General features: G+C 41.4%; 3 protein-coding genes across 13 annotated transcripts in view; 1 reads left to right on the forward strand and 2 right to left on the reverse strand.

The window, feature by feature from the left end:
* The window catches only part of CCDC30 (coiled-coil domain containing 30), a 154,629-nt gene extending 148,903 nt beyond the window's left edge, over nucleotides 1-5,726 (reverse strand). For all 6 annotated transcript variants that reach the window (XM_082466117.1, XM_082466116.1, XM_082466115.1 and 3 more), the window contains exons 1-2: nucleotides 5,598-5,726; nucleotides 3,277-3,397 (exon numbers count right to left, since the gene is read on the reverse strand). In XM_082466117.1, coding sequence (XP_082322243.1) covers nucleotides 3,277-3,397; nucleotides 5,598-5,615 — 139 coding nt within the window. In that variant the 5' untranslated portion in view covers nucleotides 5,616-5,726. The remainder of the gene's footprint in view (nucleotides 1-3,276; nucleotides 3,398-5,597) is intronic.
* Nucleotides 5,669-20,175, reverse strand: PPCS (phosphopantothenoylcysteine synthetase). 4 transcript variants are annotated; one of them, XM_082466520.1, is made up of 4 exons: nucleotides 19,517-20,175; nucleotides 19,236-19,339; nucleotides 9,496-9,554; nucleotides 5,669-5,775 (listed from the first exon to the last, which is right to left on the reverse strand). In XM_082466520.1, exons 1-4 carry the CDS (start codon nucleotides 20,022-20,024, stop codon nucleotides 5,760-5,762), a joined length of 687 nt encoding a protein of 228 aa, XP_082322646.1. In that variant the 5' UTR covers nucleotides 20,025-20,175; the 3' UTR covers nucleotides 5,669-5,759. The 4 variants fall into 4 exon arrangements, with proteins under 4 accessions (XP_082322646.1, XP_082322645.1, XP_082322647.1 ...); XM_082466519.1 differs by lacking the exons at nucleotides 5,669-5,775; nucleotides 9,496-9,554 and adding an exon at nucleotides 16,591-17,465; XM_082466521.1 differs by lacking the exons at nucleotides 5,669-5,775; nucleotides 9,496-9,554 and adding an exon at nucleotides 16,591-17,465 and having other exon boundaries at nucleotides 19,962-20,075.
* Nucleotides 20,176-20,425: 250 nt separating this feature from the next.
* ZMYND12 (zinc finger MYND-type containing 12) overlaps nucleotides 20,426-25,771 on the forward strand; it is a 37,380-nt gene continuing 32,034 nt past the window's right edge. Inside the window, exon 1 of one of the 3 annotated variants that reach the window (XR_014265099.1) lies at nucleotides 20,426-20,700. Coding sequence is in view for 1 of the 3 variants with exons in the window: in XM_082466464.1 (XP_082322590.1) it covers nucleotides 20,591-20,700 (110 nt within the window). In the remaining 2 variants the exon portion in view is untranslated. The remainder of the gene's footprint in view (nucleotides 20,701-25,771) is intronic. The other 2 variants (XM_082466464.1, XM_082466465.1) reach the window with 2 other exon arrangements.

The following is a 25,771-nucleotide window of genomic DNA, read 5'->3' on the forward strand; positions in this document are numbered from 1 at the left end:
GAAAACATTCACAACTCTCTTGCCCCTCTTTCCTTCCATTATACTTGGTGACAAAACTCCAACCTGTTTAAATCCAGCTCTTCACCAGCACACTCCAGAAGCTGGATGTGGCTACAGAAAATGCACAGGCAGTGAGGACTGGTTTCATTTCAAACTCACGACTACTAACCTCAAGTGAGCCCTTACTGCTGCCCAGCAATCCTCCTACATTCCCCTGCTTGTTTCATCCCTCTCCCTCATCATATCTCTAATACCTCCTTCCCCATCCTCACTCTCAGCTGAATACCCTACTTCTTATTTCACCGAGAAAAGAGAAGCACTCTGAAGAGAGCTTCCACAAGCTCCCCTACCAAATCTGCCAGCTCCCCTGTACTCTTCCCTCCTGTGAGATGTAACAAACTACTCTTGCCTCCTAAGGCCAGCACCATCCCCGCCCCCCTCCCCCCCTTGTGCACTGGATCCCATTCCCTCTCCTCTCAAAGATAAAACTCCTGCAGTTGACTCTTATCTCTTTTGCCTCATGGAGCTTTCTTCCCAACTAATCATCTTAGAGACATGGTATAACATCTTCCATTAAAAACAACAGTGATGAAAACAACAAAAGTTTTCCTTCAAATTCATAACGCCCTCCAGCTCCTCCACCATTTGTTCATTCCTCTTTGCAGCACAACTTCAAGAAAGGATCAAAAAAAAAAAAAGAAAGGATCAAAAATAGCCATGTCCCCTCCCCTTCTCCTACCATTCTTTCCTGAATTCACTCCAATGGCTTTCATATCCACCACTCCACAGAAACAGCTCTCCTCAAAGTCACAATGACCCCCATGTGACCAAATCCAATGGTCAATTACCTGTCCTCACTCCACATAGCCTATCAATGGTATTTGACCCAATTGTTCCCTTCCTTTTCTTAAAACACTTTCATCATTTCTCTTCTGGGACACCACACTCTGCTAGGTTTCCTCCTACCTTTCATGCCACTCCTTCTCAGACTCCTTTGCTGATTTCTTACCTTTCCAACCTCTAAACACTGGAATGACCTAGGGCCCAGCTCTGAATCTTCTTCTTTTCACTCCCTAGGTTATCTCCTACAGTCCTAAGGCTTTAAGTATTTGCTATATGCTGATGACTCCCAAATTTACATCTCTAGTTCACAATGCATTCCAAACATATACAAAATTGCCTACTTGACCTTTCCACTTGGATGTCTAATATTCACATCCAATGTAGATGTCCAAAAGCAAACTCTTTACTGTCTTCCCCAAATAGGACCTCCCATGGTATCCCCCATCTGAGTAGTTAGGAACGCCAATATTTCAACTGCTCAGGTCAAAAAGCTTTGGGTCACCAGTGATTTCTCTCCTTTTCTCCCACCCAACATGAAATCCGTTATCAAATTATGTTAGCTCCACCTTCAAAAGACACCCTTTAATTATAGAAGCATTTCTGATGTGATTGAGGTATGTGTTCCTAAAACAAACAAGCAAACTTGTATTTCGCAAAACGGCTCACTAAAAATAATGGAGCTTATGGAAAAAAGGTTGGCATAGAGCGCTCAAAACCTTTGTCATTGTGTAGCTAGAGCGCTATAAAAAACACTGACAATCCTAATATTATACTGGTAGATTTAAACAGATGTGTCAAATTCCTAAAAAATAAAGGAATACTATAGCAAATATAGGACTCTGTTTTCTCTTAAAAAAACAGGTTTACTGTAAAGGTGAGCTAACAAAGGAGCTGAGTCTGCAGAATTGGAAACAAAAGCAAAATGCAAAAGATTAGTAATATCTTGCAGCAATAGGCACTTCCAAGACAAAACATGTGGCGAAACAGCCCAGAAGAGGAATATGGGATGAATGGGCTTTATGTATAAACTCCAAGGCTTGCTGGTGGGCCCAAATCATTAACATGCTGGGGAAAATTACATGTGAACTTCCACATTATAGTGACATCACTCCCCTACTTCCCAATCCTTCATGAGCTAATTTATGTTAGGAGCAGGGCATAGAGTAGCTTCTGCTTCCTACAGTATGGCAGATTAGAGCCCTGAACAACTCTGCTGCCGAGAATAACTAAAAATGTCAGAAGAAATTTTTAAAACTCTTAAAATGCAAACACCATATGAACAAAACTAGAATGCAAGCTTTTAAACCAGCAGAAGAAAACTCAATTATCCAATGGATAACAAAAAAGGGGAAAAAAATGAAACCCGAGTGTAGTACATATGAATTATGTCCTGTGATTAGCTCAATTTTCTCTGCACCTGAGATTCAAAATACAGAAAAACCTTCCATCAACAGACCATTATGAAAGGAAGTTCTAAAATGAAAAAAGGAAAATGATCCCAAATGGGATATCCGAGATGCAAGGAAAAATGCTGAGCAAAGAAAATCATAAATGTGTGGCAAACGTAAATAATCATTGACCATATATCATAATAATATCTAATTTATGGAGTTAAACAAATACAGTATTCTAAAGGGGTCCTATCTCTACCTTCTCTTGTAGCTTTGGAGCACTTAATAAACATTTCCTGAGCCCTTAACACGCTAGGTACTTTACGAGGCCGGTGCTGTTGAAAACACGGAAACCAGGAAGACTAGAATGAGATCTCTGCCCCAGAAGAGCTGACACAGGTAGTTAGGACATAGTGTGGTAAGTGCTGTAATCGACATTAAAGAAAATCACCACTCTGTACTCTCTCACACACATTTGAGAATATTTCAGAATGCATACCTTAAAAAGACAGGCAGAAAATACACCTAAAACATTACAAGTAATTTTCTTTCTTTTTTTTTAAATAAATGTATTTATTTATTTACTTTTGGCTGTGTTGGGTCTTTGCTGCTGCGCGCGGGCTTTCTCTCGTTGCCGAGAGCGGGGACTAGTCTTCGTTGTGGTGCACGGGCTTCTCATTGTGGTGGCTTCTCTTGTTGCAGAGCACAGACCCTAGGCATGTGAGCTTCAGTAATTGCGGCTCGCGGGCTCTAGAGCGCAGACTCAGTAGCTGTGGCGCACGGGCTTAGTTGCTCCGCGGCATGTGGGACCTTCCTGGACCAGGGCTCGAACCCGTGTCCCCTGCATTGGCAGGCGGATTCTTAACCACTGCGCCACCAGGGAAGCCCTACAAGTACTTTTCTTGAGGTGGAGGATATGTAGTAATTTTTTTTCCTTCCTTCTACTTTTACACATTTCCCAAATTTTCTGTAATTGTCTCATGCTAATTATTAGAATTAGGGAAAAAATTAAAATTTACATGTTTACAAAAGGAAAAATTACCCGGTTTGAGTTGGAGCCCTTTAAACTCATGTCTAGGCTGCTTGCTTTCCTTTTCGTAACCATGAGAAAATGCTTCCTTTTCCTCTGGTAAGTTACAGACACGGTTTGCATAATTTTCCACCTAAGAAGAAAATAATACATTTTCTTACAAGTCTATGAAGTGAAAGAACCATTAAGAGATCACCATACTATCAATGTTTATAATCTAAAAAATAAACAGAAAATTCAACTTTGCTTAAGTGTGGGTCTCTCTCCCTAAACTTCCTTCCAGCTGTCATATGTTATCAGACACTGTTTCCCATAGATAGGATGACACATCACCACAAATTTCTGGGACAGTCACAATCGCTGATATTTTTTTCCATTAACAAATCAGGTTTCAAATCAAGTCTCCTTATCTATGGTTTAGGAAATATGGTCATGATACTCAGGAACAGAGAAGTATCTACACAGTATTTTATATCTTAAGCAAAACTCATGATTAAGATGTCTTAAATGCTAATAGGAGCTTGTATTAAAATAAACTTGGGTATTCTTTACAAATAGTTTCTGATTAATATGACAGCTTCACAAAAGGCACTTTTATGTGGCTAATAATAATAGATTGAAAGCTAACTATATGCTCCAGGTACTATGTTAAGGACATCAAATATTGAGTTTTCACCACAACCCTATGACACTGTTAGCTCCCACTTCGTAGGTGAGGGCGGCTGAGAGGCTGACGGACTTGCGTTGTCAAGCAAAGCAGAAAGGGAGAAGCCAGACTTCACACTGAGGTGGGCCAGAGCCAGAGCCTGAGCTCTTACTATGCCAAATTACTTAGAAGGAGACTACCAAAATAACTGCATTTTGCTGAATTGTGTTGAAGCCTTTTTCGGACAACTGCTCAGAATATGAACAAAAAGCTGAATGATATAGTAGAAGGAACACAGAACCGCAGTCCAACTTTATCACTCCCTGGTATGCTTCAGTTTCCTCCTCTTTAAAATGGCAGGAACAATACTACCTATTTCTAATAATAACAGCTATAATTTATTGAATACTTGCTGGGTGCCAAGTACATATGTGAAATGTTTTATACACGTTAATATATGTAAACCTCACAAATCCTTTTGAAGGAGCTATTATCTTCTCAACTTACAGAAGAGGAATTTCAATCTTAAAGAAGCTGAGTAACTTGCCCAAGGTTACACAGAGAGTCAGTGCCAAAGGCAATTTTTCACTCCCAACTGCCTAATGTTAAAGTTCACGGTCTACTATGCTATCCTGCTTTTGTTCTAAAGGAGCTGTACTCTTCTTTAAGAGTTTGGAAATCAAACTGCCCTCTAAGAGTTAAATTTAAAAATCAACAAGTTAGCTGAGCTGAGCTGTCAAAACACAACAGTGATCTGCAAGCAACCTGAGAAAATTTTATTAACTCATTTAAAGAAAGTAGCTTATATGTAAGAAAGTAGGTTGATCAGTACTGGACACATCAAAAAGAGTGATTAAAGAGTCAAAAGGTGCCATTATCTGCTCATCTAAGGGCTAGGTACCCTGGCTCTAGGACATAACAGGTCCAGAAATAAGGGCAGGTATGGATAGCTTTATGGTGTAAATCTGGCTATCTTAGCTAGTGCTCTAAAAAATTAGAATCATTTGTTCAGCAAGTAGACATTTGATTAAAATTTGGCTTCCTATGTAGTGTGCCTGTAGGGAAAAAAGGCATCAGTCACAGGATATATGTGTCTGGTTCCTTTGGCAGTTATATTTCTTACTGTCAACTAAAAAGCTGGTATCTATTTTTCTACAAACTTCTCTGTGAGTTTGGTCAATACAAGGTCACCTTTGAGAAGCAGATCCACTCACAGTACGCGGACTAATCAGGTTTCTAAGCCTACTAGCAGGAGAGTCAGCTAGAGGGTTGGTTATTGAGACAAGGATGAATTTACCAAGATAATGAAAGCACCTTCAGCAGACCTATTTGGATATTCAACTAGTCATCTCTGGGCAATGTCCTGTACATGTACTCTATTGGAAACCAATACAGCTTGTTGATATATTTCATTAAAAAAAAAAGTGTACATGTGAGTGCTTTGCAAATTACACAGTGATATTCAAATGTTGGTTTTTAATATGTTAATATAATGAACGACAATGAACAAAACCACAGCCATCTTTTTTTCTTTTCTTTTTGGCTGAGCTGCGCAGCATGCGGAACTTCCCTGACCAGGGATTGAACCCATGACCCCTACACTGGAAACATGGGGTCTTAACCACTGGACCACCAGGGAAGTCCCAAAACCACAGCTATCTTAAAACTTTATGATATTAGTTCTTACTTCTTTAATTTCTTCCATGTGCTTCCCTGACAGCTCTTCTAGATTTCTGGTAGCAGTCCTCAGCCTGTCTTTGCTGTAACAAGCACCAGACAAAGTAGAGTTGTTCTTCTGTAAAGGCAAGGAGTTCAATCCCTTCTTTCTCAAGATGGTGAAGTAAGTCTTCTAATTGAACTTTTCCCTTGATAAAAGAGATAAGCATATGTGTATGTATACACACGTGTAAATATACAACTGAGCATGCAAGAAATCTCATAGGTAGAGTTAGACTCTCTACAAAGTATAGTTTAGTTTTCCTATTAATTAATGGTTATGTTATCCATTTATAAGGAGCACTTACATGAAACAGCTAGCAATACAAAAAATATTAAAGCTTTGAAGAGTTGTATTATATCTTCTAAAATAAGAAATGACATGAAATATATGCATTAAAAAAATATCAGCTTTCTGTCTGCCCAGTTCTGAAGTTTGCAATTTAATAATCTGAAAATCTCCCAAAGGCCCCTTGCGATGTTATAAATTCCAAAGAAGTTTCTGTCTATTCTTTTGAATATTTAGAAATAAAAGGACTCCTCTGGAAGCTACAGAGCCCATTAATTCTGTACTATCAAGGAACTATTTGCTCACAGAATATGTCTTATAATTTTTGTTGACTTCTAAGTCATTCAACCCTCTTCTAAAACTTCTTGATCTAAGCCTGCCATCGATATTGTCTTTAATTTTTTTTAACTTGGAAGTAGTCATGCTACATAACAGCTTGCACTACATGGTGGGGGAGAGATAAATGTCTGGTGATTGATGAAGTGGTACCTGTGTTACTAGAATCACTAACTGTGAATAAGACTTGCTGGTACAATCAAACATAACTTTTAACCAAGTTAATCTGGCCCAGATTGTAGGGATAAGCATAATTGTTGTTGTACTGCAGCTAGTCTACATAATTATATTCAGTTTTGCTTTTTAAGAGCAAAACTATATTTTGATTATTTTTATCTTTTCTTGCTAAGTTTTCCAGAGTCTCATCCTTTTCACATCAACAGTTTTTGTGGACGGTATACAGAATGTTAATTATCATCTGATACATTAAAAAAAAAAAAGAAAGGGACCCAGATCTGAATCTTTGTGCCCCCATGTGTCCTCCCCATGACTTATAGCTAAAAGTCTTCTTGTGCTCCTCCCCACCCTACCCCCATCGTCTGGTCTGCACTCTTACCCTCCTCCCTACAAGGTTTTTTAGCACTATTCAGTTCCTTGTGGTTTTAGTCGTGGGTATCAGAGCACCCAAGACACTAGGAATACATTACGTTCTATGAGGCCTATTTGGCAATACAGAAAAATGCTTATGTTATAATAAAGAGAAAAAGTAGACGTAAAGGTATCATTACAACTATGTAAAAACCAGACACAGAAGGAAAAGAATGGAAGCAAATACATCAAAATGTTAAAACACAGTTGTGATAAACTGATGAGATTGTGAATAATTAGAAAACAAATGTTTGAATTATTACATGTCCTATACTGTGAGTTGCTTGCCCCCGGAGAGTAGCGTAACCCCCACGCCCCATGTTGTGGGGTGGAGTGGGAGAGTCTGAGGCTGGAGGAAGTTGAAAGGAGAAGGGGATGGGGGATACTGAGAATACCTTTGGATCCTTGGCTTCTGGGAGCTTTGGGGTATCGGAAGGTAAGCAGGGATATAGGAAGAGGGGGCTTGGCTGGTCAGGAGGGCGGTAGAGGCTGCAAGTCAATACCCAACTCATCCAAGCTCCTAGACTGAACACACTTCTAAAGCCAGAGATCTTTAACCTCCATTCCACTTAGTCATCCATGCCCATGGCTACAACCAAGCTCTTGCTATAGCCTAAACTACTGTTGAAATCCTGCAGCTCTCAGCTCCAAATGTCCCACTCTGACCACCACCTTCTGCTCTTCTTTGTGTGTGTGGTAAATTCATGAAACTTAAAATTTACCATTTTAACCATACTTCAGTGTAGAATTCAGTGGCATTAAGCACATTCACACTGTTGTGCTATCATCACCACTATCCATTTTCAGAACTTTTTCATTATCCCAAACATAAACTCTGTACCCATTAAACAATGAGTCCCTATTTCCCACTGTATTCTACTTTCTGTAGCTATAAATCTGCCTATTCTAGGTACCTCACATAGGTGGACTCACACATTTGTCCTTTTATTTCTGGCTTATTTCCCTTAGCATAATGTCTTTAGGTTTCATCCACTTTATAGCATGGATCAGAATTTCCTTCCTTTTTAAGGTGGAATAACATGGCATTGTATGTATTTTGTTTATCCATTCATCTGTTGATGGACATTTGGGTTGTTTCCACCTTTTGACTATTGTGAATAACGCTGCTATGAACACTGGTGTAACAAGTATCTGTTTGAGTCCCTGCTCGTTGTTTTGGAATTGTTGGATATATAAATCTATGTTTAACTTTTTGAGGAACTGCCATAAAACTATAAATAATAACCATAGTAATGGGTATGAAGTTGTTGCTCTCTTAAACTCTATTTATTCTATAATAACAGTTGAATTCTCCAGTCCCTGGACCATTACATCCTCTCTCAAACTACCAGAAACTCTTCGGCTTCACTTATTTCCCCCTCAAGCCTGGACCCAACTGTTGTTCATTTCAATCAATCTCTCACCAATGTCCCCAGTTATCTAGCTCCTCGTCCCACCTTCCCCGCAAATCCAAACCCAGGGGAAAGTGTGACCATTTGACTTTTCTCTGCCTATTTTAGTTTGCTGAGTTGCTGGTAGAGAAAAATGCAACAAGTATGCAGACTGGAGCCACTACAAATCCATGGTCTGCAGCCTGAGCCAAGCTCCTTTACTTGCACAGGTCATTCTATGCACTTTGCCAGCTTCTGCTACCATTTCACTCGGTAAATATTCAGGATTTCCACCTCTCCCATCAAACTCCAAATCTCACCTCTCCCCTCTGCTGGTCGACGACCTTGTCTCCCACAGCAATAGTAAAACTAAGGTCATCATAAAACTCTGGCAGCTTCTTCTGCTACCACCAATACACTAACCTTCATCTTTAGAGATCCTGCCCTCTTTCCCTCCAGGAGGAGCTTTCCATCCTCCTGACCAAAGCTAATTCCTTTACCTGTGTTCTAGATCCCATCTTCTATTGCTTCCTCAAGGAAGCTTTTTCTTTTCTGTTTGCTCATTATCTCCCTCTCTATTGACGTTGTGCCCTTAGGTCAAGAGGTCTCTGATCTTGAAAATAAAGATACAAAAATAACTCTTCTTTGATCCCACCACATCCCCCTCAAGTTACTGTCCTCTTTCTCACGTCTTCCACAATCCTCAGATCACTGCATTTGGCTTCTGCTCTTACAACCACGCTCAAAATGCCAAATCCAGGGAATTCCCTGGTGGTCCAGTGGTTAGGACTCTACGCTCTCACTGCCGAGGGCCCAGGTTAAATCCCTGGTCGGGGAACCACAAGCCGTGTGGCCAAAAATTAAATAAATAAATTAATTTTAAAAAATGCCAAATCCAACTGGACGTGTTTCTGCTCTTTTTATATTCGACCTCTGTGCAGTATCTGCCCACTCCTTTCTCTGTTCTATGATGCCACGTCACTTTCTCCTGTTTTCACTCTTACCTCCCTGGCCTTTCCTCCCCTGTGTTCTTCCTGGGCTCCTCTTCCACAGACCTGTCAAACGCCACCATTCTTAAGGACCCTGCCTTTGGCTCTCTGCCCTTCTCACTATCATGGGGATGAATAGCTCGGGCAAAGGAGTCTGACATACCTTTGTTCAATCCCTGGCTCCATCACCTTATAGCTGCGTGACTAACACAAGTCATCTAACTTTTTAAAACTTTGCTTTCCCCCAAATAGAATGGATATAATAGTCATGCCTACCTCATTGGGTTGTTAGGAGGATTAAATAATAATCCATCTCTGCTAAGCTCCAGGTCTATCTAGAAAAAGTGGAAAGAAACAGAAATACACTGCAGTTAGAACAAATACAAGTGCAGGTGGCAGAAACTGCCAGTTGTCCTTCAATATGTATTCTTCCCTTTTTCTACAGAAATAAGACATTTAATTTTTTTGACTGATCACAGGGATGCCTGCTTTCAGCTTGATACAGCTGTGTGACTAAGTTCTGACCAATGGGATGTAAATGGAATTGTGTGCCACCTAGCCTAGGAAATGTCCTTAAAGGAACAGGATGCCCTCTTCCTCTTCCTTTCTACTGGCTGGAATGCAGACAAGATAGCTTGAAGCTTGAGCAGCCATCCCAGACACCATGAGGCGGAAGCCACAGGCCATGGATAATAGAGTATCGCATCGCGAGAGAAGAAATCTGAGTCTTTGGCAATTTCAAAATGCTGCCCTATCAGTTCTGGGCTGCTTTATTCTTGACTTTTATGTGAGAGAAATACATTTCTTTTTCAAGCCATTACTATTATGAGTTTTCTCACCTTTACAGCTGACCAATCCCAACTACTCAGGAGGGTTACTGGAAGAATATGATACAAGAGCATATGCTGCAAACTAAACCTAGCTACATGGGAAATGGATATGGAACTGGACAGCCATTACTAGTCTATCCTGACCCATGAGGTCTTTGTCTATGGGTTTCCTTGTGAATCTGCTCCCATTTACTTGCTTCTCTACATGGATGGACCTTCTCTGCTTGCTTACTCATCAGCTAAAAACAGCCATCCAAGTCCTAAGCCTATGTAATTTTTCAGGCTGTCATTCCTGTTATCTACCTCTTAGTTCAAATTTATGAAACAGAGACAATTAATTATTTGTTGCTCACCCAACAAATTATGCCCCTCTCTCCGAAGTTAGTTGTACAGTATTCCTCATTCAGTTAGCTGTGGCTGGGATAGGTTGGAAGTAGGGGTACAAATATGGCCACCAAAGCCTACTCTTTAAGCAAGCATTGGTGGAGAGGTACAAGTTCCAGGGAAGAATATGTAGGCTAGGAAGGCAATACAAAATGAGTCTACTATTTAAGACCAATGCATATCCAACTCTCTAGTGAACAATCAGTTTGAACAATCCACTCATCTTTCTCTTACACCTGCTCCTCCTTCTGTATTCCACAGTTAATAAAATCACCGTCAATATATAGCTTCCCAAGCCAGAAACCTAGGGGTTATCCTTAGCCCCTCCTTATTCATCCCACTCTCATGGACAACCAGTCCTGAATTTGTAGATTCTACATCTTTTATAATTTTCCAGTTCATCCTCTCTTACTTTAGCTTCTCCTCATCATTTGCCCAACTTAGTGTAATAGCATCCTTAACTGATTTCCCTGCTCCCGGGCTGGCCCCCGTCCTGTCTGTACTCCACAAAGCTCTCAGACTGACCCTTGTGAATGCAAGTCACTGGCCGCTTAACATTTGCATTGCTTTCAGGAAGAGTTCGAACCCTTAGCTCGGCACCAGAGAGTCTCCGCAAGCTGGTTCTCGCCTGTCTCTCTCATCTTATCTCCTGCCACACCTTGACAGCCCTTCATGCCAGTGTACGGATTGATCCCCATCGTGCTGCTTATTCCATGACTTTGAATATTTGGGTCCCTCTGCCTGGAATCCTGGGTCCTTCTGCCTGTTCTGCTCTGACATCCCAGAACTCACATTTTTCCAGTGGATTTATTGAGACCCGATAGTTGAGTAATTCGAAAATTCTAAAAATGCAGATCTTGAGGTAATACAAATTCATTCTTTGAATTCTAAATGCTTTGACATCTAAACTGTGCCTATAATTGCCCACATAACAAAGTATATAAGAATACTGTTTTTTAAAAGGAGATACTGAATAAATGCTCATTAAGTATCTTAAAAAGCCACTGTCTGCAAAGAAGCACATTCTGTAGCGTTTTGGGGCTTCCAAAAATGTCTAGATGTAAAGAATGAGGCAGTAAAGCTGTCAAAGCAAACCGAGACAGAGACAAAGAATTTTAAATGGGAGGAGGGCAAAAAGAATGAGTGCAGCCGTTTCGACTTGTTCTTATTTCTCCTAGTAGGTGCCCTCCAACTACAGTGCAGGGGCCAGGACCATACCTCATGCTACAGCACATCTCCTGGCTCTGAGAAAAGGATGAACTTTGGATCCCATGGTCTTCGAGTGACATAAGCGAACACAGTAAAGAGTATGGCCATGAAAACTGAGATATGCACTTGGGTTATTCATCCTAGCCCTTCTTTCTTCCTCCTCCCCAAATATAATTTAAAACTTACAGATGTCTTAAATACAGTATATATTATACCTTTTATTCCTTTTCCATCCCTGAATAAAATGAGAAAAATACTTTTTTTAGAAGTTCAGAACAATGTAGCAATGTTTGAACTTAAAATAGAAAATTAAGTGAAAAAGAAAGGCAAAATGTACACTATAACTATGTAAAAAACGTATGCATATAAGCAAGGACTGACACAGAACAGAAAAATGAACTGTTGATATGTCGACCTCAGCACTACTGACATTTGGGGCTGGCTAATTCTTTCTTGTGGGGGGTTGTTCTGTGCACAGTAGAATGTAGAGCAGCATCCCTGGCTTCTACTAACTAGGTACCAGTTATACATCCCCAGTAGTGATGACTACAAATGTCTCCATCCATTGCCACATGTTCCCTACGGAGCAAAATACCCCCACCCCTGTCCCGGGTTTAGAACCACTGGGCTAGGGGTGAGAGGAAAATTTTTTTAATTTTATGTTAATATTGCCATAATGATGTTTGTTCAATAAATACATATTGGAAGGGGAAAGGAAAACTCCTTACCATATAGCATCTAACAGCCTCTTTTTTCAAGAGTTAGAATTTATTCAGTTCCCATTTAATGTGAAAAATTGAAAAAGCTGCAGAACTTGTTTTTCTTTTCCAATCTACTATAAAAAAGAAAGCTGAATTTCTCAGTATTTGGAAACCTGACTTGGCTTTAAGCATGAACATCACAAATAACTGCTGCAATTGGCCTGAGCAATAAAAATATCTAAATCATTCTATCCCCACAAATACCTGTTAAAAAGGTACACTTTGCATATCTTCAAAATAACTTTACATTTAAGAACAGTAAGACTCAATGAGAAACACACACTTTAAGACAAATAAAGTTTTCCATGCTAAAATACAATTGCACTGGATCTAAATAAATCATATTCTATTTTTAAGGCCTCTCTGCTCCAGTCTTTTTAGGACTATTAAGCCTGCCCCCTTGCCAAAAATATTTATTTTCAATCATTCCTCCTGTTTTTTTTTGTTGTTGTTTCTTCACTCACATCACAAGGGATGTTTCTGATTAAGAAACCGACATGAAGAGGAGGCACAAGAACTGTTTCAAGCATCTCCTTTCCCGAAAATTCTATCGTATCACGGTTTTGGGTTCATATGGACTTAAAGTTGAAATCTTGTTACATGATCATTCTGAATGATCTTTTCACATACCTGAATGCATCACGAAAATGTATGCCTAACACAGTATTCACTTAAGCAAGGAACAATCTTCCTTCTTTATATAAGACTGAGATAAGCCCAAAAAATACATTTTGATTTTTTTCCCCTCCACTTTCAAAACACACTAGTAGAAATTTACTGTTTGTATTTACCAATGTGTGCTTCTCCATTCTCGTCTCTAGTTTACCCAAGACAGAAAGCTTGCCGTAGCACAGAGAAACAAAGAAAATCTTCCAAATGATGCCAGGACTGGAGAATGTGAAATACTTAGATACCCAAAGCATTGTAGCAGGAAAGAAGGAGGTCGTGTAGAGATGACAGAGGTGGTGGAGACGAATGGACATTCAGGAGTGTGCAGTGTGGACATTCAGGAGTGTGCAGTGTGGACAAGAAAGCGTGAGAATGGCTGCGGGATGAGCAGGATGAGAAAACTGGCGCTCAGGATAATGAGGGAAGTGGATGAGGTTGTAGCTTGAAAGGCAGAAGGTAACTGACTTGATGACGTCTGATGTTGAGGATACAAAAGGCCTCCAGAGTTTCATCAGGAATTAAAGTTCTGCATGGCGAACATAGGGCAAAACGGAGAAAACGGCAGTTCTTTGTTCACAGGCCGACAACCAGGGGAATCCGTGGCTCGGTGGACTTTCTCATGGCCTGGACCTTCAGACGCAGTCTCTGTGCAGGGATGAGTCTTCGCCTGGAAAGTGAGAAAAGGAACGTCTACCTAACAGACTGAGGGTTCTAAGCCCTCTTTAAATAAAAGCAGCAGGCTAATTCTAAAGGCCTGAGGCGGGTGGGTCCCGGGAAACCGGCGAATCCATCCTCAGGCAGAGAAAGGCCAAGCCAGGTGAGTCTCTTCTCCTGTCGTTTCGGGCCCTGCTGGGCAGAAAAGCGGGAAAGACCTGGAATGCTTAAAAAAAAAAAAAAAAAGCGGAGAATAGCTGCTTTCCTCCTTGGGGCTGCGGCGGGAACCTCAGGAACCAGGCCGGAAATTGTCCTTTGGAGAGCGCAGTGAGTGTCTGGGTGCCGCTACGCTCCACCGCTGCTCAGTGGAGAGCTGCAGGTGCCGGTCCGGTCACGGGCGTCATAGCAACCGCGCTCTCTGCGGAGACGCCGCGTCCTTCCGGCGGGAACCATAGAAACGACACGCACCATTGGCTCAGGGGCTGTGCTTCCTGCCAGAGACCATTGCTACGGCGCAGACCGTTGGCCTCTGGCTTAGCTCCGGGAACGAAGGTACGGCTCATCCCATTGGCTCTACAGTAACCATGGTAACGTAAAGGCGCGTATTTGCAACTTTTAAGTGTAAGTTTTGCCACAGGGTGTTTATAGTTCTCATGTAGCTTCCCGCCAGGCCTTATCGAGAGCCCCAGCCTAATAAACTTGGATTTATTTTTCTAGAAGTAACTTCATTCTTAAAGGGGGAGGTTGCTAGGAATTCTGAATTTTAGGTCAGAATCTGTCACCTGGGTGGGGCACCTAAGACAAATCACAACACTTTTGGAATCGGCTTATTATTGTAAAAATGAAGAAACCGGACTTGACTAGAACTATCCCTAAAGCTGAAGTCCTTCAGAAGCCCTAAGCACTGAAAATTCGGTTTATGCGAACAGTATCCTCCACCTATGTAATGCAAAATAAAAATATCTAAAAGACACAAAATTTAACATAGCCTCGGTTTTTATCATCTTCATTTAAATGCTCTTATCGCAAGATTCTAGTTAGTTCATCAAAGCTCGATTTTACTCATGTTTTGGGGCCCTTGCTTTGCTGGCATCCCAAACACATACTTGACATTTCTTAGTCTTATTCTATTTTCTCATAGGATCCTTTCCAAAGCTTTGCCGGTTCTACATGCATTATCTGGACGGATACTGTTCGCATAAACTACTTTCTAGAAGTGCTTCAATCTCTCCCTCTGGCACCAGAGCCCTTGCAAGTGTTTTTCTCTCTGATCTGAAATGCTCACCACCATCACCTCCAGCCCACTTAACTTCTGTGTAGCAGTTCAAGCGTCATTTCCTCCTCAAGGATACTTTCCTTAGTCCTCCGATCTAGATCAAGTTCCTTATTTGCTCTCACTGACTTATGCTCCTTTTCATTCTTAGGTTTTTTTTTTTTTTTTTTTTTGTCCGAGCCATGGCTTGGGATTGAACCCGGCCACGGCAGTGAAAGCGCCGCATCCTAACCATTAGACCACCCTCATTCTTAGTTTTCTTTCATTCTTTACACACTTCCATTTGCTGATTAAACAAACAAACAAAACAACTTCTTGGAATTTTTACATGTGTAAATACTGTTTAAATGCTCTGAATGGAAACTAAACTGAATTTGAAAACACTCTAAATAATTCCATTTAGGGTAGTGGTGGTTGTTTTTAAGCATTAACAAAACACAACAGAAAATGGTTCCCAAGGGAAGTAATAATTATGATAAAAACAAACATCAGAATCACTTCTAGTTCTAACTTCATTTATCCTCACTGTACAGCCAAAGATAATGACAGCCATCATCCACATAAGCTATAGATGTAGGGAAGAAAATCAATCTTTTATTCCATGCCCCTTTAGTACTGCAGCCACTGCCTAGTCTGTTGCTTTTTAGGTTTTGCCAATTGGACCAGAAGTTAATTTAAGATTTTTGTTCAGTAGGATTTCTGCCTCCTGATTGCTGCAGTTACTTTTCCTCTGCTTCCTGATTTAATGAAGTCACATTTCCTAAACACTTCACCTGAAGTATTTAGATGTATCTTAGCACTTTTGTTCATATCTTTTCAATTAAAGTTTATTGTACTTCTATTATCAGACACACTTTGGGCTACCCTTCCCAACTCACTCCATGAATTGCATTTTAACTCATTTATGGGAGGTAGAGTACTTGCTTCTACCTAGTTCTTAATGGTAGTGTTTCACATTGCATCCGGACCATCCTATGGATCATTTAGGGTATTTCTCTGGACTCTACTTCTTTTGCACTCCCAACTCAAAGTCCAGGACAGTGGGAGCTTTGAAAACACTGCCTTGCTAAGTGAGAAAAACAGCAATTGCAACCATTTATTGAATGTGAATTACGTGCCAAGTGCCAGACGCATGCTTTACCTTCACCATTTTATTTATTTAATCCTCACAACAAATGGTGTTATTTTGCAGAGAAATTATCGCCATTTTATAGATGAGGAAACTAAGTCAGGTATCTAAGTTTACAATGCTAATCGGTGGCACAGCTGGAAGGGTCTAATCCGGCTAAGATGATTCCAAAACCCATACTCTTTACCACCTTGTAATGCCTCCTTCAGGGCAGTGGCCACCAACTGGGCCCTGCATGGCCCCAGGTAGAAGCCTGGGTTAACTTTCCCTCAAGAGCAGTTCTAAAATATTTGAAAGGTAAATTCTTAACTCAAATATGGAGTGAGTCTAGGACAAGAAGCAAGGAGTAAATGTAGTGGGACAATCATCATTCTATAGGTAATCTATCTTTGGGGAGGTGTCCTTCTCTCCTACTCCCATCTTTAGTAAATTTCAAAAAAAAAAAAAAAAAACACAACATCATCCTTTCCATTGTGTTGGCTTTGGGGCACACACTTTATTGTACTTAATTTTTTATATATCCATTTCCCAAACTAGACATGTTTATTCATCTCTTGAATCCTCAAAATCCTCAGGGCCTATCACATAGTAGGCATGAACAAATATTTGATCTTCAAAGCATGGCCATTCATGCATCCATAATCCCTTTTACAGTATGAAGAAGATTGATATTCAGGCCCCACATGTATATTTTGAGGAATATAATTCCCAATAAGCTCTTTTTTTTTTTTAGGTGAGAAACAACTTGAATCATTTTCAAAATCAAGATAACATTCAGGTGAGTGTGTCAGGTGGTTTGGTCATAACTGCTTTACCTTTGTTTTCATGTTTTATGAGTATTAAAAGACCTTTAAAAGACAAACACCAAGCAATATTCGTCTGCACACCACTCACTGCTTTTCCCCTTCATTTTCTGTCTTTAAGAAAGCAAAGGATTTATTCTAGTTCTCACCATCTGTAAGAGCCCTGGTCCACTGAACAATTTTTGATCCTATAAATAAAGGCTTTTTACTTCAGTTTTTGTCATGTATAAAAGCGGTATGTCGAGACAGAAGATCATCCACTATCTTCTCTTCTATCTCTATGCCTTTTCCTACTTCTTCCTCTGATAACAATAACTTGGTTTCTGAGTCTTTGGTTATAATAACCACAAAGGACCGACGTGAATCAAGGATATTAGCCACCACCACTTGATGTCGATAAATTTCCAAAGCATTCCGTGCACGATCAATTACAATGGAGGGGTCAGTCTCCAACTTAAAGGAAATTATAAATGCTTTGGGAGCCCAGTCTTTAACCAAAGGAGAAAGCATTTTTGGCACCATCTTCATTGTTATCTGTATTGGAAAAAGAGAAACTTAATAAGCAAACAAGGTTACTACCTACCAACCAGGTCAATCTCGAGGGAAACTAAAGAAGCAGAGACTCAGATGTTTGGCTATGTCAGTTTAAGTGGGATTTCTCACTTCAAACTTTTTAAAGCATATTAAATGCTTACTTAAAAGCCTTGCCTCTGTAGTGTTCATAAGGATGCCTGATTTCAAGGCTTCATACATATTCTGGGGCAAACCATGTCTTATGAATTAGCCCTGCTCTGCAAACCTCATCGCCATTAATAGAGCTCTAAAGAACAGCATTACATTTTCTCAAACATTCCCTTTTATTTTTTAAACCAAACCCTCAAATAAACAAATGCAAATAATCTGTTTATGCAAATGTTAGTTTGGCGGAAGTTCAAATAAGGTTGAGTTTTTAAACCTCTCAGCCTAAAATATTTCTTGCATTGCTAGACTGGCTATTTGATTCCATTTAAAAACTATAACTTCTAAAAAAAAAATAAAATTGTCACGTACCATCTCAGCATTGAGGAAACAGAAGTGACTGTATTTTCATTCATCAAATACTACTATATGGTTCTCAATCCCTTCTAAGGGGAATGTTGAGTCGTTTTGTGTACTTTCAAGATAGAACTAAGAATGACAGGAATTACAGGATAAACTAAAGCTCCCAGAATTTAAAAAGTATGAAATCACTAAGCTAACCATCAGGATTTCTCCTCAAAGAGTTAGCAAGTGTGATAGGGATCACATACCCATTCCCCGCTTTATTTTTCTCCTTAGCATTTATCACTACCTAACATAGTATGCATTTGACTTACTTATTGTCTCCTCTGCGGAATATAATCGAAAGAAGGGCACAGTATGTTTCTTTTCACTGCTTTATCTCCAGGTCCTACAATAGGGCCTGGCATATAGTAGGTACTCAATAAATATTTGTTGAAGAAATGAACAAATGAACTATTCTACAAAGTCAGCAAGTGCCCCACAGGTAGTTTCTCCTATTTAAATTCTACTTGTATCACCCAGTAAATGACTAAGAATTCCCTCAGGTTCCAAGTAGCCAGATCATCTCAGCATCTCAACCACACCACTACCTTCCCCATACCTCTTCCTTAAACTGCAACAATAACCACCATCTAATCACCCCCCACCACTCTCTCTAATTCACCTTTCATACTGATGCCAGAATGTTCTTCTCAAACAAAAACTTTATCTCATTCTCCTACTTTGGTTTCCCTTGGCTCCACAGGATAAAGTTCAAGCTCCTTAAGAAGGAATACAAAATCTTCTACGTAGGAAGCTGTCTCTTCAGTCTGCTCTCCATCCCCACCACTCTCCAGGCTCTCCAGCCTTACCAAACAACTTCAGTTCACAACACACTGCCCATTTCCAAACTCCAGTCGTTTACTCTATCTGGAGTGACCTTCCCTACTTTGTCTGGTACACCCTCTGCTCATCTTTTAAAACCCAGTTCAAGCCATCTCCTCCAGAAAGCCTTGACTTTCCCCGAGATTCACTCACCCCATGCTCTGACTTCACTTTGTACGTACCTCTACTAGAGCATTTATCACTCTGTACAGTAATTATGTCTGTGTCCAGCAACCTCACTAGATTGTGAGGTCCTTGAGGGAGAGCGGTGTCTTAGTCATCTCTGATCCCTAGTGCCTAGCACATACGGAATGCAGAAAGGCCATCTCCAGATCAAAAGGAAATTAACCCAAGATTGGTTATAGGGAATCAGATCTCTGGAAGAGAAGCGCCCATCACCTGCAGTGGGCCCCCAGATGACTGGATCTTGTGTTCAGGCATTTCAGACACAGGAACATAGAAATCTGACACGGCCGCAGCCAGGTAAAACATCGCAGAAGAGCCTGCAAAAAGAAGCACAGGGTGTAATAAATCGGAGAAGGGTATGGGGTCAGCTCCTTTTCAACTCAGGTTCCCCCGCTGTGAGAGCAGAGCCGTGGGTAAAAAGGGGGTAAGGGGATGCGCGTCTTGGGGGAAAGGCTCTGCCTCCCGGCATCCGATGGACACCTAAAGGCACGCACCTAGAGGATTGAGCGCCTGGGCTGCAGCCTGCAGTAGATGCAAATAGTCTGCCAAAGTGGTGAACTCTATGGCCAGGAAGGTGCCGGCAGCCTCAGCCTCCTGGTAGCTCCGCAGAGCCGCAGCGAAGCCCGGGAGTGCCTTCTCCTCCGCCTCCAAGCTCAGCAAGCCCGAAGCCGCTCGGCCGGAGGGCCGCAGAGCCGACAGCCAGGTCTGGGGCGGGAAGCGGTGGGCAAAGGGGAAGGCAGAGCGAGCACGGTACAGAAACAGGACCCCGTAGCCCGCGGCCAGGAAGGCTTCGGCTGAGGTAGCACCGCGCCGCCCGCTGCTGAAGTTGTCCAGGAAGCGCACAGGCCGGGCTTCCAGGGGGACCTTGGTGCCGCCGGACGTGACCAACACTACCCGTCGGCCCTGCGCGCCTAGCCTGGCGGCGAACCGAGCCATCACCTCGGCCCAGCGCGCAGCACCGGCGGGCTGGGGGAACTCGGCGACCAGGTCCACTGCCGCCATTGGTCCCGGAACGCGCCGCGCCAGCGCAAACTACAGGGTCTTCGGCGCCACGCCCCCTGCCCCGCTACCTGGCCCACGCGCAGCCGCAATAGTGAGGGGGCGGTTCGCTACCATGCGCTGCAAGCCAGCGCCGGGTTTCTGCAGGTCTGGAAATGCGTGCTGGTTCCGCCCCACAGCGTGCGCAATTGACACTGAGCTGGCGGGAGTTCTCGGCTGGGCAGGCAGCTGGAGGAGTCACACCCCCTCGTTTAGTTTCCTAGTCTGGGTGAAGAGCTGGCTGTGTTTGACCCTTACCGGCTACCATACAGACCCTGCTAGGCTCGGACCTCGCTAAAATTTGAGTGCCCGGCCATTTAACCTTTGGATTTGTAGTGCGGTGCTTGTTTTGTTTTTTGTTTTTTTTAAACCCTACAAACACACTCCAAGTGTCAGTCGAGCCACGCCCCTCCCCCCTGCCCTCGAAATGCTTGGAATGAGGCTGCGCCTTGTTGGTCACGTGACACCGCCGTCCAGTGTGTCCTCGCCAGGCAACGGTCCTAGAGACCGACAACACCGTTTGCCGCAGCATGAACGTGATCTACCCTCTTGCGGTGCCCAAGGGGCGCCGGCTCTGCTGTGAGGTGTGCGAAGCTCCGGCCGAGCGGGTCTGCGGGGCCTGCACAGTCACTTATTACTGGTAGGCCCTGAAACATGGCACCTGCGCGCCTCAACCCCCTCTCTCTCAGTCAGGGAGCCCTCAAAGCGGCTTCAAGACAGGTCCCTAAGACTTCTGTGTCTGCGTCCGCTTCCTCTCCCACTCAATCATTCCTCCCCGGATGTTTTGTTGCGCGCCTACTGTGCGCTATGCACTGTTCTAGGTGCTGAACTTACTGGGGGAAACTCGGGAGACCACGTCCCTCAAAAATCTAATGTTCTGGGACTTCCCTGGCGGTCCAGTGATTGAGACTCCGCGCTTCCACTGTAGGGGGCGGAGGGTTCAATCCCTGGTCGGGGAACTAAGATCCCACATGCCATGCGGCTCTGGCAAAAAAAAAAAATCTAATGTTCTAAGGAGAAAGATAAGTAAACCAACAGACAAAACAAGATAATTTCAGAGAGTGCTAAATGCCATAAAGACAAAGGAAATGTGATGGGAGGTTGGGCAGACAGCCTCTCTGAGGGTAGACTATTGATCTGAAGTTAGAGTAGGAACAGCCCGCCAGGGAAATGCTGGGGGAAGAGTGGCACAGTGAGGCTCCGAGGGAGGGAAGACTCTGGTGTGTTTGAGGAATAGATAGAAAGTTAGTTTGTCAAAGAGCATAGCCAAGATGGTGACAGTGTGGGGAGAGTAGTACAAGATGAGATCAGTTTTCATTTATTCAGCATAACCCCCACTGATCTTTGCTTCAGATTGGACCCTATTTGGCACCTGAGATAAAACAGCTAGGTTGCTGACATCCAGAAACCTAGTCCAGAGCCAAGTAACTTGTTTAAAAAAGAAAGTCATTATAATACAACCCTACATGACAAGTGCTGTCACTCAGGGAGTACTATTCCCTGGGACCTCTAAGGATGGAAGCATGGTGGTGGGGCAGTATCTGGAAAGGTTCCTCTGAAGAAGTAACATTTGCGCTGGGTCTTGAGAGGTCAGAAGGAAATGCTAGGTGAATGAACAATGAAGAAGGAAAGGTAGAGCACTCCTGGTATGCAGGACTGCTTGGGTAAAGGGTGAGAGAACAGACTTTGTTCAGAGGTGGGTAGAGAAGGTAACCATGGAGGGAGCAGTCACTGATTTTCAGACTGCAGTCCAGGGCCCATTAGCGGGTCATGAATAAATCACAACCAGCATTTTAAGGAAAAAAAAAAAAAAAAAAGAAAGTATCAGAGTAATCCTACTTGAATTGTTTCTTGAAACTTTTGTTTTAATGATTTATGTGGATATGTGTCTTTGTACTAGTGAAATGTATTTCCTACTGTACGCTGAGTTCAAAAAAAAAGTTTAAAAATCATTGTGATAGGTAGTAGTAGGAGTTTAAACCAAGAAGATAAAGGTTAGGGCCAAACAGTGACATGAGATCAAGGAGTTTGGAATTTATCCTCTGGGGGGTCATGGATGGTTTTAGATTGGAAGGTAGACACTGAAGGCTGCGTAACTTCTCAGTTGCAGTGGTCCCAGTGGAGACTGAATTAGGTGTCCCTCCTCAGTGCTTTCACAGCACTCTTTAGGTCCCTTAGCCTCAGATTTACGACATGGATTGAAATCACTTGTTCAGTGGTCTGTATTCCTCACTAGGCTGTATGCCCCATGAGGGCAAGGACAGCATCTGTGTTTTCATTGCTGTTTCTTCAATGCATATAGAATACAATTTAGAATTTGTAACAGAAACTACAAAACCCTGGTTGCTTCTCTATCTTCATTTCCCACCAGTCATCCCCTGTTTTCCTTGTTGCAGTTACAGAGGCTTTCTTTCAATTCTAATTTGCCAACTCTTTTCCTCCCTCAGTTTCTTTGCCCAGGCCGTTGCCTTTGCTGGGAACTTTCCCTACAATCACGAATCTTCCTAGCTCTCTTTCATCTTTCTGTTCTCAGAAATGTTATTTCTTCGAAGAGGTCTTTCTGGAAAACCCAACCTAAATGCCCGTATCTGATTTTCTCTCTCACATTTTTTCTTCACTTTTTCTGTACTTTTATGTTTTTGTTTTACTTGTTTAATATCTGTCTTTTTTTTTTTTTTTCTGGCTGGGCCACGCAGTTTGTAGGATCTTAGTTCCCCAACCAGGGATTGAACCCGGGTCCCCTGCGTTGGAACCACTGGACCGCTAGGGAAGTCCTGAGTAAACAATTTTAAGTACAGAACTGGCACTCTGGGGAGAGATAAGACTCCTTTGCCTGATATGAGCACCTACCTCTTCCCCTGTCCCCTTCATCTCTCCAGCCAGAAGCAATTCCTCCTTCCTCTCAACTCACTTTGTACTTACTCTGTACCTCTCAGATGACTCTTATTTCCCTGCCTCATTTTAGTTGTTGGCGGACATGTTAGCTCAATTTTATTATGCTCTGTTAATGCAGGATATTATGTTGAATATGTAGAAGGACTGTCATATGTATGTTATCTTTTGATCTGTTTCAGACCCATCTGTGTATAACCTATGGTCTCCAGCAAAGTATCTTGAAATAATTGAAACTAAATATTTGATGAATGCATGAATAAATTATTTCCTATGCCCTTATCCTCCATTATTTTCTTTCTCTTCTTTCACCTCCTTTAATTATTTTTAAGGTCTTCTACTCTCCCCCTACCTTTTCTCCAGATTTCTATATCCTTGTGTCCTAGAGATTTCATGATTTTTCCAGAAAATAAAACTGTGATAATTGTTCTATATCTCACAAATGAGGGCCTTTAATATCCCCTTCCAGGGTTTTCACGGTTGAATGTAAAGCATCTAGCCCCATGCCTGAGACCATGCTGGCACTCAATAAATATTGTTTTTCCTCATCCCAAATTTAAAGAGCAGGAAGGACAGTCAACTTGAATTTGTGAAAGTTTATTTTTTTGCAAAATAATGTTTCCCAATTATAAATGTAATTCATGCACACTACAGAAAACTTGAAAATACAAAATATAAAGATGAAAAATAATCCATAATCTCACAACCCAGATAATTAATAGCCTGACATTTTGGTGAATTTCTTTATGCTCTTTTCCTATAAATACATTTATTTTATACACTCTGTGTAATCTTGTGCATATCATTCTGTGTTGGATTGTGAGAATGTTCCCAGGAAATAGAACATTTTTAAGAGAAGGCAATTTTATTAAAGTACACAGTGAAACATTATACGTGACAGAGGCTTCAATACTATAGGTTAGTAAGTCGTAGCATATAGATAAGAGTAATTTGCAATAATTTTTCCTTTCATTTAACATATGGGGCACAAATTAAAATGCTTTCACTGTCCAGGAAGAGAAAACAGTGAAGTGGTATTCAATAGTAAGATCTGTGGTGAACTGGAGAATGAATGCCCCGCCTAACGACATTCAAATTAGTTTAAAAAACATGGTAATGGCCAAACAAAACATGTCTGGCCCACAAGCTATTTGATTGTGAGCCCTAATTTGAAAGCATACTTTTCAACTCCTTCTTTATGCATGACCCTGTGATGGCTGTGAGGGGTGATACAGATGAATAAAGAGAGCTCAGGAATATATAAATATGCGCCCTTTCTTTAGAAAGGCAAGATATGCAGGTGCTGTCTGTAGAAAAAATGTTCAGGCAGTTAAGTAAGTTAATATTTCCATTGCTCACACAATTACTCAGTAAGTCTGTATTAAATAAATACCCTGTGGAAGTCACCTATTTCTTTATTCTGGCTGTTAAGTGCTTTTATTGATTTGTTTTCAATAATTATCAAAAAACTCTTAAAAATGCTTTTTGTCATTTCTGTGAGAGCTGTCACAGCTTATAAAGAAGATATTTTATCACATTTCTGTTGTCCCAGAAGAAAGGAAGGAGAGAGAGTATTTGAACACAGCTATGTATTGTCTATGACTGCTTTTATGCTACAACAACAGAGTTGAGTAGTTGCAACAGAGACCAAGTAGCTCGCAAAGCCCAAAATTTACTATCTGGCCCCAAGAAAAACTTTGCTAATCCCTGCCCTAGGTTATTGTTACCTGTTTTGGAATATGTATAAATGGAATCAAATAGCTAACTTTCTCACATTTAAATAAAAATATATAATAGGCAATAGTAATGCAGAAACCCATGATTGTATGCATCCAACCACAGTCTCAAAATACATGAAGCAATAACTGTCAGAACTGAAGGGAGAAATAAATAATTCAATAGTAATAGTTGGACACTTCAATATCTGCCTTTCGATAATGAATAGAACAACTGGACAAAAGATCAGCAGGGAAATTTAAGACCTGAACAACACTATAAATGAACTAGACCTAACAGACATTTATAGAATACAGAATATACTTTCTTCTCAAGTGCATATGGAACATTCTCCAGGGTCGACAAGCTGTTCGATCATTAAAAAAATCTCAGTAAATTTATAAGGATTGAAAATATACAAGGTATGTTCTTCAACCACAATGGAATGAAATTAGTAGTCAATAAGAGAAGGAAGTTTGGTAAATTTATGAATGTGTAGAAATAACACACACAAACAACCAGTGGGTCAAAGAAGAAATCACAAGAGAAATTAGAAAATGCTTTGAGATGAAATGAAAACAAAAGCACAACATACTAAAACTGATGTGATGCAGTGAAAGCAGTACCTAGAAGGAAATTTATAGCTGTAAACACAGCTAAAAAAGAAGGAAGATCTCAAACCAATAACCTAGTCTTACACTTTAAGGAGTAGAGAAAGAAGAGCAAACTCAACCCAAAGCTAGCAGGAGGGAAATAGTGAAGATTACAGCAGACATAAATGAAATAAAAGATAGGAAAACAATGCAGAGAATCAACAAAACCAAAAGTTGTTTCTTTAAAAAGGTCAAAATTGACGAAACTTTAGCTAGACTGACCAAGAAAAAAAGACTCAAGTTACTAAAATCAGAAAATGGAAGTGGAGGGACTTCCCTTGTGGTCCAGTGGCTAAGGCTCTGCGCTCCCAATGCAGCAGGCCTGGGTTCGATCCCTGGTCAGGGAACTAGATCCCACATGCCACAACTGAGAGTTCACATGCTGCAACTAAAGATCCTGCGTGCTGCAACTAAAGATCCCGCATGCCTCAACGAAGATCCTGCATGCCA

This window comes from Balaenoptera physalus (assembly GCF_965194825.1).
Source record: "Balaenoptera physalus genome assembly, chromosome: 1".
In the NCBI taxonomy this organism is placed as follows: domain Eukaryota; kingdom Metazoa; phylum Chordata; class Mammalia; order Artiodactyla; family Balaenopteridae; genus Balaenoptera; species Balaenoptera physalus.